General features: G+C 34.9%; 1 protein-coding gene across 1 annotated transcript; it reads left to right on the top strand.

Annotated features, from left to right (window-relative positions):
* The first annotated feature begins 4,672 nt into the window (after positions 1-4,672).
* On the top strand, positions 4,673-12,581 carry LOC132033143 (filament-like plant protein 4). Its single transcript, XM_059423027.1, has 6 exons — positions 4,673-4,898; positions 6,313-6,453; positions 6,956-7,181; positions 7,611-9,930; positions 10,831-10,873; positions 11,753-12,581. The coding sequence occupies exons 2-6, from the start codon at positions 6,319-6,321 to the stop codon at positions 12,194-12,196; spliced, it is 3,168 nt and encodes a 1,055-aa protein (XP_059279010.1). The 5' UTR covers positions 4,673-4,898; positions 6,313-6,318; the 3' UTR covers positions 12,197-12,581.

Here is a 12,581-nt window from a genome sequence, read left to right as displayed (position 1 = left end):
ACCCCTCATGGAATTGAGAATGTGTCATCTCATACTTTTGCTTTGGTCTTCCCTTAAAATTCCTCTTGTAAGCTACAAGAGCATTTCCTTCCTTCTTTGATCATTCCAATGACAACAAATTCTCAAACTCCTCCAGGATAGTTGTTGAGCCCATCCTTGAATTGATGTAACAAAAGCGAATATATTCTCGCTTCGGACCACGAATGATAATTCTTCTCATTCGTGCTTCGAGAAGCCTCATCCGTATTTAATAAAGAAATCTCGAACATAAGTTCTTAATCCTCAAAAAGTACTCGCAATGAAAGATTACCTTGAGTGGTGTTCGCCAATTCATTCTCCGGATTTGCGGCAAGCCATCCTTCTTGTTAATTCAATCGAGGGTCCTCCATATCTCATGGTTACCTAATAATATGATCAAATAAGTTGTGAGAAATACCTCTTTAGGATGAACTCCGCTTTCGCATTAATGCCGCTTCCACTTCTTGTATGCGCGTCGCTATTTTCGGTCCGTCAATAGGACTTGTGTAACTACCATTAACATCCCACAAATCCTCTCCCACAAGTATGACTCAACCTTGTAATTAGACTCGATTCAACAACTCCATCCCCACCATTAACACGCCGCTCAAATCTATTTAGAAAACTAGTGATATCTTGAAATAAAATCCAAAAGCCAACTCTCAGGCTATGGCTCGATACAAGAGAAATATAGCAGAAGAAAAGTAAATCGGAGAAACCTTTCCTGTAGATAAGATCGTTACTTTGGAAGATTCGTAAAGAAGAAAACTAAAAAGGAAAAATTTGGTTGAAGAAGAAAAATTTGGAAGAAGAAAGACTTTCGACAGGGGTTGGTTTGGGCCATGATTACAAATGCCTAATGTCACTCCTATTTATATTATGCAGTGATCTTCTGTATATTATTCTAGATACATCCATAAGAAAAACTAATCATCTTTATCCCCTACCACTACTCTAGAATATCTAGATTTTCTTTGGATAATTATCCAAGATCCTACACTGTTAGACTATTCTAGATAATTCTATCCTCAACTATAAATATCTAAGTGTCTTTAATTTCTAGACAATTTAAATACAATATATATCAAAGATATTATATTATAACTTTCTAAAACTCTTTTAAATATCTATGATATTTTTGTTCTTCCAAAAAATTTACTTTAATTTTTCACATAATTAACAAAAAAAAAAAAAATCAAAATTGCATGAGTTATGGCAAAGGGTCTTGTGCACTCTGCAACGGACAGTAATTCAATCTCAAACTTTAGAGCAATTCAAGTAAAAAAAAAAATTGAATAAACTATAACAAGGAGTAATATCATATGTCGTTGATGTCTTGATGACGTGAAATTGTCACGACGAGCTTGTTAATTGTTCCTTGGTTTTTCAGTGAAAGGTAATTAAGTAAAGCCTAATTTACGGGAACTAGAAAAGTTTGAGAAATAAATAATCAAACACCGTAGATAATTTATGGCCTAAATAAATGCTTAAAAAGGAGGACCACATTTCACTTTTTTCCATAGAAGATCAATTTGCACTCATGTGGGAGTGGCTTTTGTGTACTGTATCCAATGCACATGTTTTGGTATTTTGATGCCTTTAACTCTCATTTTTCCCAAGTGGTCGAAAATGACCCTTTTAATTATTTGAAAACGACAGATATGTCCCCTTTATTACGCCCTAGATTTCCTCAAATCTAATTTACACCCCAAAAATGGTAATACTATTCCGTTTTCCACCCTTTTCTAGTTATTTGAAAGCGTTATTTCTATTTTGAAAAGGAAAAAAAAGTATAAACTTCTCTTGTAATTTTTTAATTTCCTTAAAAAAACTTTAACGCAGTAACGGCATTGCTTGTGAAAAACAAATAGGTGATGAGAAAAGCAATGCTAAACCACCAAGATTATGATTGAATATCAATAACAAACAACATCTTAGTACTAATGTGTTGGCAATTAAAGCTTTTATTTTACATGGTAAGGCTTTAATAAGGTATTGCAAACAAATTTATAAGTGTGTTGGAGCATTACAAATTGGCTATTAATTCTTGTGGTTTCATTTATTTCCTAGTTATGTTTAAATGCATCATTAAGCAACTAGTCCAAAACTAGTTATGAAAATTTACAACATAATTAATGAGACAAGATACAGTTTGAGTAGCAAATCAAACAATATTTATATACTTTTAGCAGTCCCTTTTAAAACGTTATAACTACTGCTAGTACTCTTTTACAACATAGCAGGGAAATATTAACATTAAGTTTTACAGATGATAAACTAATTGGACTGTCAAATCATTGGGTTTACTGAGATTGCTTGGGAAGGACATTAACGTCACGGATTTGATTAAACTCTCAAATTACTGTAACACTTTTGACTTATAATGAACTTTATATATGTGTGATACTGATTGCAGATTACACATGATCTTTTAAGTCCTGTGTGGTATATGTCAACTTTTTTAGTTTGAAACTTTATGTTTGCTGCATTCGGAAATTTGAGATTAAAAAACCGTATTTTAATATAATGGCTAAGAAAAGGGTAGTTGAGACAGAATTATATGTAGAAAAATAATTAAGCAGTGATTACTTCAAACTGATCAGAAGATTGTGGAAGAGGGTTCTATAGCATTGGCATGTAAAAATTGCAATGTTATGAAAGTTTCTCCTTCTGTTTTTGGTTGTCGATTTTGATAATAATGCAGGTAGTTAACTAGACTTTTCCAAAATTAATATACTAGGAGAAATTCCTTCAATTTGGAATTATATTAGCTAATTATCTAGCTAGTTTATAGGCTCTAGCACATACGCAACTCAAACGTATAATTAAAAGAATGAAGTTAGATTAAAAAGGAATCCAATAAGTTATATGATCTTATATTATTAATTTCAACAGATATTTCTTGAGATTAACCCTTGTGATGTGTGTGTGAGCATTAAGAGGAGCAATTTTGAATGAATGTTACTCCTCCAAACAAGGAAAACTAATGAAAGATATCTAGAATATGCAGCTAAGAAACAATCTCCTAATTAATTTCGTCAGATTAAGCAAGTCTTTATCTTTAATTAGGAACACTAATAAGTTCCTGTAATATAGAAACAAATATTCAAATGTTTTTAACAACTGGTTCATGTTATGAAGATTTATTGTTTAAGCAAACGAAATAGTCGTACATAAATACATTAAACATTAGATAATCTTTAGTAAGATACTAAGATATTACAACTATCAAATTCAAAATAATTGCAACCACTAAGGAATCAAATGTGCAACTTATCCATTTATTTTGAGTGAATATAAATGAATAAATAAAATTATGGGCTTGGTTGAATAGTAGTAGCACTAGGCAGCAGGTATCTTTGAAAAGTTGGGGGTAGACAGAGCACCCAAGTTATGAGCTGGACTGGGTGGACTACAGTTAGTGTGTCATTCCCTATTTATCTCTTACACCCCCATCCTCCCCTTGCTTCTGCCACAAGCCTGTCTTAGAAACATTCTGGCTACTTTTCATTTTACGTGATACTATTATATATAAATATATGAATTTTGCATAATTCGCCTCACGTCTAAAGTTATAACACACTCAGTGTAATTTCATAAGGGGTTTTGAGGAGGGTGGTAGCATGCAACCTTACTCATACTTTGTGAAAGTAAAAAAAGTTGTTTCCGATACACCTTAAACAAATAATTTTTTTATTTTTATTTAATTTTTGTTCACTCGACTACGTCGAAAGGGACAAAAAATGGGTTAGACTAACTATTGAAACAAGTAATTTTTTTTTTTTTTAAAGTTAGTGTAACTTAAATGCAGAGGCGTATCTAGCCTACAAGGTTGGGGTTCAACTGAACCCCAAACTTTCGATGCGGAGTCTAAATTTATGTGTAAAAAATTATTAAAATTAGAATAAATAGTAGATATGAACCCCTAACTTTAAAAATATAATGGGTTCAATGCTAAAAATCTTAAGATTGAACCCATAAAATTTAAATTCTAGTTCCGCCTTTGCTTAAATGGTCAAAAAGAGAAGAAATGTTTTATGCAATTAAGTGCTGATAAAAAAGATTTTAATTTTTAAGTGTCATGATTTAGAGATGATATCCTTAGTAATTAAATACTATATATTTAGATTCAATATCAAAATGTATATCACTTAATCATATTTAAGTTATAAATATGTGTACAGAAAGATCTTTTCTTGTATTTGTTGATTCGGTGAAAATTGAGTGCAGACAAATATTTACCCCGCAAGATGTAATACGCTAGTTGAAAGCTAGTTTAAAATATTAAATTAATGTTTGAAGTTAGAATAGCTTAATAAGTTCAAAAATCTAAAACTTAATATGTAATCTTGTACAGAAACAAAATAATCCAAAGATTTAGGGAGTTTACCTATACCTTCCAGGGTAGATTTGTCTTTTCAGTCAGTATTTAATTTACTCCTATCCAGATTTCTACCTCAGACATAAAATAACCGGAGATAATAATAATACTACTACAATATTTTGGGTACTGTATTTTCATTTATTGAACTTTACAACTTTACAACTTTCCTTTTTTTATTTTTTATTTTTTATTTTTAAAACCTGAATGTTTTTGGCTCTTTCCAACGTCTTGCCTTTTAAGTGACACCTAATGTTGATTTTTTTTTTTTTAACCCCCCTTCCCCACCAACACCACCATCTTCACACCTCCAGTGATCTCATTTTCTCTCTCTAATACTCCCTCTCTCTTTCTCTCTCTAAAATTTGGACTAAAAAAGACTCTTTAACTTTATATTTCAAGAACTCAAATTGTTAACATGAAACTTACTAGATCTTAACCATTTAACTTAAATATCAATTGGGGTCATAGTTGTTTCTTGTAAGCTGCATTGCTAGGGGTGAGTAGATTTTTTTATTTTTATTATTCAGTTACATTTTGCTTTGAAGATGATGATGGAGTCAATGGGGTGTATAAAAAAATATTCTATTTTGTGTTGTTTTTGTTTGGCTTGGTTTTTTGTGATTGCTTTAATTTTGTTCTCATTTGAATCTTTTCCTCTTTTTTCTCCTTTTTTTGCTTATATGAACTTGTCATTTACTTCATTTTCTGTCGGTGGAGTTTGGTTTAATTTCATTTTTCAATAATCATTTTTGGGTGAAGTTGCTTTTATGGTTCTATGTTCTGTAGACAAATTGTAATTCTCTTTTCCTTGTAAATTGAGAGCTCATTTGTTTCAAGATTTGATTTTTATGGTGTTTTTGAACTAAAAAGAGATTGTACTATGTCTTTGCTTCTCAGGGTATGTGACTTTTTTTGGTTTTGGTGCTAACAATTTGAGTTTTCTTTTGTGATTTTTGCTGTTCTTGGAGTTTTGAGCCTTTTGTGTAGTGAGTTTTATTTACAGGAAGGGGTTAATGTGTGTTGGTTCTAACAAAAAGATCATTTTTTTTAGCAATGCAGATGATGAGGTGCCTGATTTTGTAATATTTATTCTTGATTTGGTATTCATCTTGTTAAAATATGAGAATGTGATATTCTGTGTTTAGTTTTTATTATTTATGGTGGTGTGTCATTATCTTTAACTACCCTGTTTGCCTAGTTAAATATTACTGGGGTAGGCTGGTGCCTTATAATTGTCTTTGTTATGGAAAATTGGAAATGCAATCACCAGCATTTGATGTGAATATATTCCTTAGTATATAGATTTGATTCTCAATTTCTCATTGAACTGTTGGTTTTAGCTGTTTGGAATCTCTCAGGTGCTAGATTCTTGTATTATTGTGTTTTTCCCTTTATGTTTATTTGCTTGTAAAAAAATCAATTACCTTCTCAGCTCCCTCTTCTCTGATTACGCCACCTTAGAAGTGCACTTTAGCGCCATTTCTCAGTTTTGTTTCTTTTTTGCTTAATTCTTTGCCTAATTCTTGTCATTGTCGTTTCATGCATCGAGTTAATAGAGATCCCTTTGTAAGTTCAAAATTTGCCAGGTATAGCAACATTTCTAATGTGTTCTGAACTAGTAGCGGTGAAATAATCCTGTATGTTGCTTCTTTTCAGTGAATTAGGACAATAATTCTGAATATAGCTTATATTGTTCTTGAAACATAGGATTTGTGTTTTAAAATTTACGTGCTAGTTGGTGATATCATGTCTTTACCACCACTAAAGCTTGAGGTCTAATGTGATTTCCAGTTGTAGCACCTGTCAAGCATTGTGATGCATTTTTTGTGCTTTTTCAGTTATGACAGTTCTCCTTCCCCTTCTTTCATAATTCATTAACTAAATCAGCCAATATTTTCCTTGTCCAACAGTCTACAATGGATCGTCGGAGTTGGCCTTGGAAGAAGAAATCATCAGATAAGACAGCAAGTGAGAAACCTGCAGCATCTCTTATAGTGGAATCAGCATCTGCATCTGCTCCTTCAAATACAACTGAATCTCAGGTTGATCAGGTGTGTTAGTTCATATCTATATAATTAGAAAGGATATGTAAAAGTCAATATCTTTTTTCTTTTTGTGTGTCTTCTTTCTGCTTGACCTACAAATTTCCCTTTTTTTCACATCCGTTGTGGTCACCACAGCTATTAGATTGTCTACTGTAATTCTTTATTTGTATCCTTTGACAATCTGTCAATATATTTGCATCTACAACAAGGCTTTCATGTTGACCTTTAAAGAACTATATTTATCTAAATTCTGAGGCTTATAGCTTTAAGTTGGGATTTGGTGGATGCTAGTCTTAAATATTTAACCTGTCAAATTGTATAAGTTTTCATTTAGTTCTGAAATTTTGTTCTCTACATTACAATCTGATTGGTGCTACAAAGGCCAAGCCATATTTTCCAATTTGGTAAATAAGTCGTCGAATTGCTTTTACGATAATACGTTATGAGAAAGCTTCATTCAGTTTGTCTTGTCTTGGTGATTTATTTTTTGATTTCTACTGTATTTCAGAGTAAACAGGAAATCAAGAAACCAAAATATGTGCAAATTTCTGTTGAATCATATTCACATTTGACTGGACTGGAGGATCAAGTTAAGTCTTTCGAGGAACAAGTGAACGGCTTAGAGGATGAAATCAAGGATTTAAATGAAAAGTTGTCTGCTGCACAGTTAGAAATGACTAATAAGGAGAACCTGGTGAAACAACATGCTAAAGTTGCTGAAGAAGCTGTCTCAGGTGATATTTCTTAGTGACTTAGTTTTCCTGTTGCTACCTGTTTGCCAAAGCTTCTCCAAGATCTAAAGTGTTATTTTTTTCTCGAAAAAAATGCTTCTTTTTCAAAGTTGAGGTGTTTGGCCAAGCTTTTAGGGAAGAAAAGTGTTTTTGAGTAGCAGAAGTTGTTACTTCTTGAGAAGCTGAACAAAGTAGCTTCTCCCTAAAAGTACTTTTTTGTAAAGCACTTTCGAGAAAATACGCTAGAAGCAATTTTTAAAAGCTAGGTCAAACAATAATTGCTCCTCCAAATGTGCTTTTAAAATTGATTAGCCAAACACAAACTACTTCTGACAAAAAGTGTAAAAAAGGCGCTTTTCAAAATAAGGCGATTTTAGAAGCTTGGCCAAACATTGTAGTATTGAGTTCTTTTATTGACATCACTCTGGACAGGTTGGGAGAAGGCTGAGTCAGAAGCCGCGACACTGAAAAATCACTTGGAATCGGTCACTCTTTTGAAGCTCACTGCTGAAGACCGGGCAGCACATCTGGATGGTGCCCTAAAGGAGTGCATGAGGCAGATACGAAATTTGAAAGAAGAGCACGAACAGAAGCTGCATGATGTGATTCAGAGTAAAACCAAACAGTTTGACAAAATGAAGCACGAGTTCGAAGCAAAGTTAGCTAACTTGGACCAACAGTTACTCAGGTCCACTGCAGAAAATTCTGCACTCTCGAGGTCTTTGCAGGAGCGCTCTAGCATGGTGATACAGCTCAGCGAAGAAAAATCCCAAGCTGAAGGAGAAATAGAGATGTTGAAGAGCAAGATCGAGTCATGTGAAAAGGAAATAAATTCTCTGAAATATGAACTCCATATTGCTGCAAAAGAGCTAGAAATTCGTAATGAGGAGAAAAATATGAGTGTACGGTCTGCAGAAGTAGCAAACAAGCAACACCTGGAGGGAGTAAAGAAAATCACGAAATTGGAAGCTGAGTGTCAGAGATTACGTGGTCTTGTCCGGAAGAAGTTGCCTGGGCCCGCAGCCTTGGCCCAAATGAAGATTGAGGTTGAGAGTTTGGGTCGAGATTATGGGGACAGCCGTGTAAAGAAGTCCCAAGCAAGGCCTTCTAGTCCACAGTTTTCCAGTTTGCCGGATTTTTCATTTGATAGTGTGCAGAAGTTCCATAAAGAGAATGAGCAACTAACGGAACGGCTTTTGGCAATGGAGGAGGAAACAAAGATGTTGAAAGAAGCTTTGGCACACCGGAACAGTGAATTGCAGACCTCGAGGAGTATTTGCGCAAAGACGGCTAGCAAGCTTCAAAATTTGGAAGCACAGCTGCAAGCAAATGTTGAACAGAAAAGCCCACAAAAGTCTTTTAGCCATGAAGCAAATCATCTTCCAAGATTGGCTTCCATGTCTGAAGATGGAAATGACGATAATGTTAGTTGTGCTAGCTCTTGGACGACAGCATTAATGAAGGAAAAGAACTTTGACAGTCCGCATAAATCTGAAAGTGCAAGTCACCTGGATCTCATGGATGACTTTTTGGAGATGGAGAAATTAGCTTATCAGTCCAGTGATACAAATGGAGCAGTTTCAAGTCCAGATATTCCAAATAGTGGAAAACCCGAAACTACAAAAGTTGACAGCTCTGCATATTCTCAGCTGAAACAACACAACGAGACAAGTATATCAGGAAATCAAGCATCTCCCGAAGAGGAAATATCATCACAGAATCATCAACCTCTTTCCAGTCCATCCATATTCATGAAGCTCCAATCAAGAATTTCATCAGTTTTGGAGTCTTTGTCTAAGGAAGTTGACATTCAAAGAATTCAAGAGGATCTCAGAGAGATTGTGCAGGAAATGCGCAACGCCGCCATACCACAATCAACCGAATCTCAGCCTTCTCTTGATGATGGTGAGGCTAACTTAGAAAAGGACATTCCTGTCTCACAGGATAGTGGCATTAGCAAAGAATTAGCAGATGCTATGTCAAAAATTCATGACTTTGTGCTCTTTTTGGGCAAAGAAGCAAAGGCTATCCAAGGAACAGCTCCTGATGGAAGTGGAATCAATGAAAAATTAGCTGATTTTTCTGCCACTTACGTTGAAGTAATAGCGAGCAGGTTGAGTATGGTGAATTTTGTCCTTGATCTCTCTCGTGTACTGAGTAATGCTAGCGAACTACACTTCAATATCCTCGGCTACAAGAATTCTGAAACAGAAATAAGCACTTCTGATTGCATAGACAAGGTTGCTTTACCAGAAAATAAAGTTCTTCATCACTCTGGAGAAGAGGTATATGCAAACGGTTGCGCTCATTTTTCTGATTCCACATCCGATCCAGACATTCCTCATGAAGGAAATCTTGTTCCGACTTCAGAGTCAACATCGACCTCGTTGAAGTGCTCGTTGGAGGAGTTTGAACAATTGAAATTAGAGAAAGAGAATATGGCACTTGATCTTGCTAAAAACGCTGAGCACTTGGAAAGCACTAAATCCCAATTGGCTGAAACCGAGCAGCTTCTAGCAGAGGTTAAGTCACAATTGGTATCTGCTCAAAAGGCCAACAGTTTGGCTGAAACTCAGCTCAAATGCATGGCAGAGTCATATAACTCACTTGAAACTCGGACTGTGGAGTTGCAAAGTGAAGTCAACCGTCTTCAGGAAAAGATAGAAAGTCTTGATAAGGAGCTTCAAGACGAAAAGAAGAGTCACGAGGAAGCTTTAGCTAGATGCACCGATCTCGAAGAGCAACTGCAAAGGTTAGTGGTTATTACATTGTGCTTTTGTCTTTCGAATGGATTTATTTTAGTGAGAAACTAGCTACTGATCTCTCGTGTACTTGAAGTTTTCATGCATTGGTGAATTTTGCTGAAACCCCCTAATCTTTTAATGAAAAAGAAAGTACTCCCTACGGTCCACTTATGTGGCACTACTACTATTTGGAGAGTCAAAGAGGTTTTTCTTTGACCAAAATTTCGTCAAATAGTTTTTTTTATATATATTTAGAATTATTTACTTTTATTACTTATTGTACTTTTTATATAGAAAAAAAAAAATCGAAAAAGCTTACCGGATCTGTGATTGAATTCATGTAGTAGTTTGTCCATTGTACTCTCAACACCCTACATAAAATGGAGAGGAGGGAGTAACATGGAAAAGGGAAATGAATCGTGTCTCTATGTGATTTCAATAATTTATAGCTGATTCTATGTCAGGGTCTTATGATTTCTCACCCTCAATTTACCCTGATTAAGATTTTTCAGGAACTGTTAAAAAAATCTGAATCTTCATTTAAAGGATGTAGGACTAGACTGCTTGCTGCCCACTTCTTATTGAAGTGGTTGATTTACTTAATGTGCTAGTCAATGAGCTCAAATACGGTAATGGATAATCCGGACTTTGGTATGCCTGGTGAACACCAATATTTAATATTACTTTGAAGTTTAAAGGATACCACCAGTAGAATTTATTTTCGCTCTGTTCATTAGCACTGTTTCATGTTAAAAATTTTGATAACATCCTGTAAGATTATTGTTCCTGGTTCTTACTCACAACTGTTTATTCATAGAGTTGTAGTAATCTTGCAACTCATGTGTCGATTTAAGATTAGGACAAGTGGCACCTTAACTGTGTTTAATTTAATTTGCTGTTTGAATCAGGATGGAGAGTGCTGCTCATGATCTTGATGTGAAGAACAGCCAGGTAGCTTACTTGCTCCCTAATGAGTGATTAATCCAATCCATTGATGTTATGTATTTTAAGCAGTAGTTTACAGCACTACATTTAGTGGGAAAAAGTTGTAGGTATGCTATACAACTGAAATTGGAAAGGCGTTTATCTCTATGCTTTGGCATCTTATCCCTGCTAGCTAATAGATTTTCTTCGTTTCATTCCATCTTTTTAAGTTGTGTTTCCGTGATAAGATCAAAATTGGATTCTTTTGTACATGCATTAGATATGAGGTCTTACGTTCAAATCCAGCGGACACAAAAATACTAGGTGATTTCTTCCCATCTATCCTAGCCTTGTGGACAAAGTTGCTTGCTATCTATCCCTTGGAATTAGTGGAGGTGAGCGCAACCTGGTCCGGACACCACGGTTATCGAGAAAAAAACATTTAAAGCATATGAAATTTTTTTACAAAACAAACATTTAATATTAGCATATTTAAGAAAATATGATATCTAGATGACTTTTAAGTCTCACCGTGCATACGGATCAAGAGTTCAAAGAAACATGTATACACCTTGTATTGAAAGACTACTCTGTTTGAACAAGTACAGATATCCTTTTTTCTGTTAAATAGTAAAAGGAGAATTTTCTTTTAGACACAGATAAGCTGCTTGTACAATCGAATCCGAAGTCCCAATTTCCCTGCTAGCCAGTTTCACTTTTCAGAACCCCTTTATTGTCTCAATAAGCTTCATTTAGATTGCAAAATAGCTGATCAATGATAGATTAACCTACCACATAAATTCTCAGGTCTCACCAGACTTCTATGTTGAAAATGTATGAGTAACTGAAATAAGTTGGTATAAAAGATTTGGTGTTAACATCTTATGATCTGTTAATTTTCTCCAGGAGAACGAGTTAGCAGCTGCAGCAGAGAAGCTGGCTGAGTGTCAAGAAACCATATTTCTCCTGGGGAAGCAGTTGAACTCTTTGCGTCCTCCTCAGACAGAATTTATGGGGTCTCCATACATCGACAGAAATTCAAAAGGCGAAGGCTTTAGGGAAGAATCGACAACCACTAGCATGAACTTGCATGACAATGATCTAGCTGAGATGGACACTGCTAGTTCCGTAAAAGCAACTTGCGAGTCCCCTGTGGATATATATAATAGCGTATCATATAGTCCTTCAGACACTGAAGTAAACAATCCATTGAGATCACCAATCGGCTCAAAGTCTCCGAAACACAGGCCTACTAAGTCTGGCTCTTCGTCATCTTCTGGCCCCACGCCTGAAAAACAATCGCGTGGTTTCAGCCGATTCTTTTCTTCTAAGGGAAAGAACGGATATTAAGCGTGCAGCTTTGTGCCAATTAATAAAGATTCCACAGGCACGGAAACGTTGACTTGATTACTGTAGATAATTTGCTTCATTGCAACTTTCTTGAGGTGTTTCACACTTTGGAATCCCCTACTTTGGCCAGTTGAGGCTAAAGGTTATACAAGAAAATCCATTTCTCTGGTTCATTAGCAGCTATGTGTTCTTATTTTTTATTTTGTGTAGTGAAGTTCTTGAAATGTTTGTACACGTAGGTCCTGCTCCTTGAAATTACACAATGAAGAAGCCATTTTGTATGTTTTCTTGTATGAGAAGATGTTGTGTGATTACTATAAAATAATAGTTGTATGATATGACTATATATGATTTATATACCTTGTGGAAATGGCTTGACAGCAAA

This window comes from Lycium ferocissimum, chromosome 10, assembly GCF_029784015.1.
Source record: "Lycium ferocissimum isolate CSIRO_LF1 chromosome 10, AGI_CSIRO_Lferr_CH_V1, whole genome shotgun sequence".
Lineage (NCBI taxonomy): Eukaryota > Viridiplantae > Streptophyta > Magnoliopsida > Solanales > Solanaceae > Lycium > Lycium ferocissimum.
Note: the sequence above shows the minus strand (reverse complement) of the source record. Positions and strands in the feature narration are given on the sequence as shown.

Excerpts from the sequence above, each read along its gene's own strand:
- LOC132033143 (XM_059423027.1), top strand. The coding sequence starts at position 6,319 with ATGGATCGTCGGAGTTGGCCTTGGAAGAAGAAATCATCAGATAAGACA. Across the intron at positions 9,931-10,830 it reads CTCGAAGAGCAACTGCAAAG|GATGGAGAGTGCTGCTCATG; the intron begins GTTAGTGGTTAT and ends TGTTTGAATCAG. Across the intron at positions 10,874-11,752 it reads TTGATGTGAAGAACAGCCAG|GAGAACGAGTTAGCAGCTGC; the intron begins GTAGCTTACTTG and ends AATTTTCTCCAG.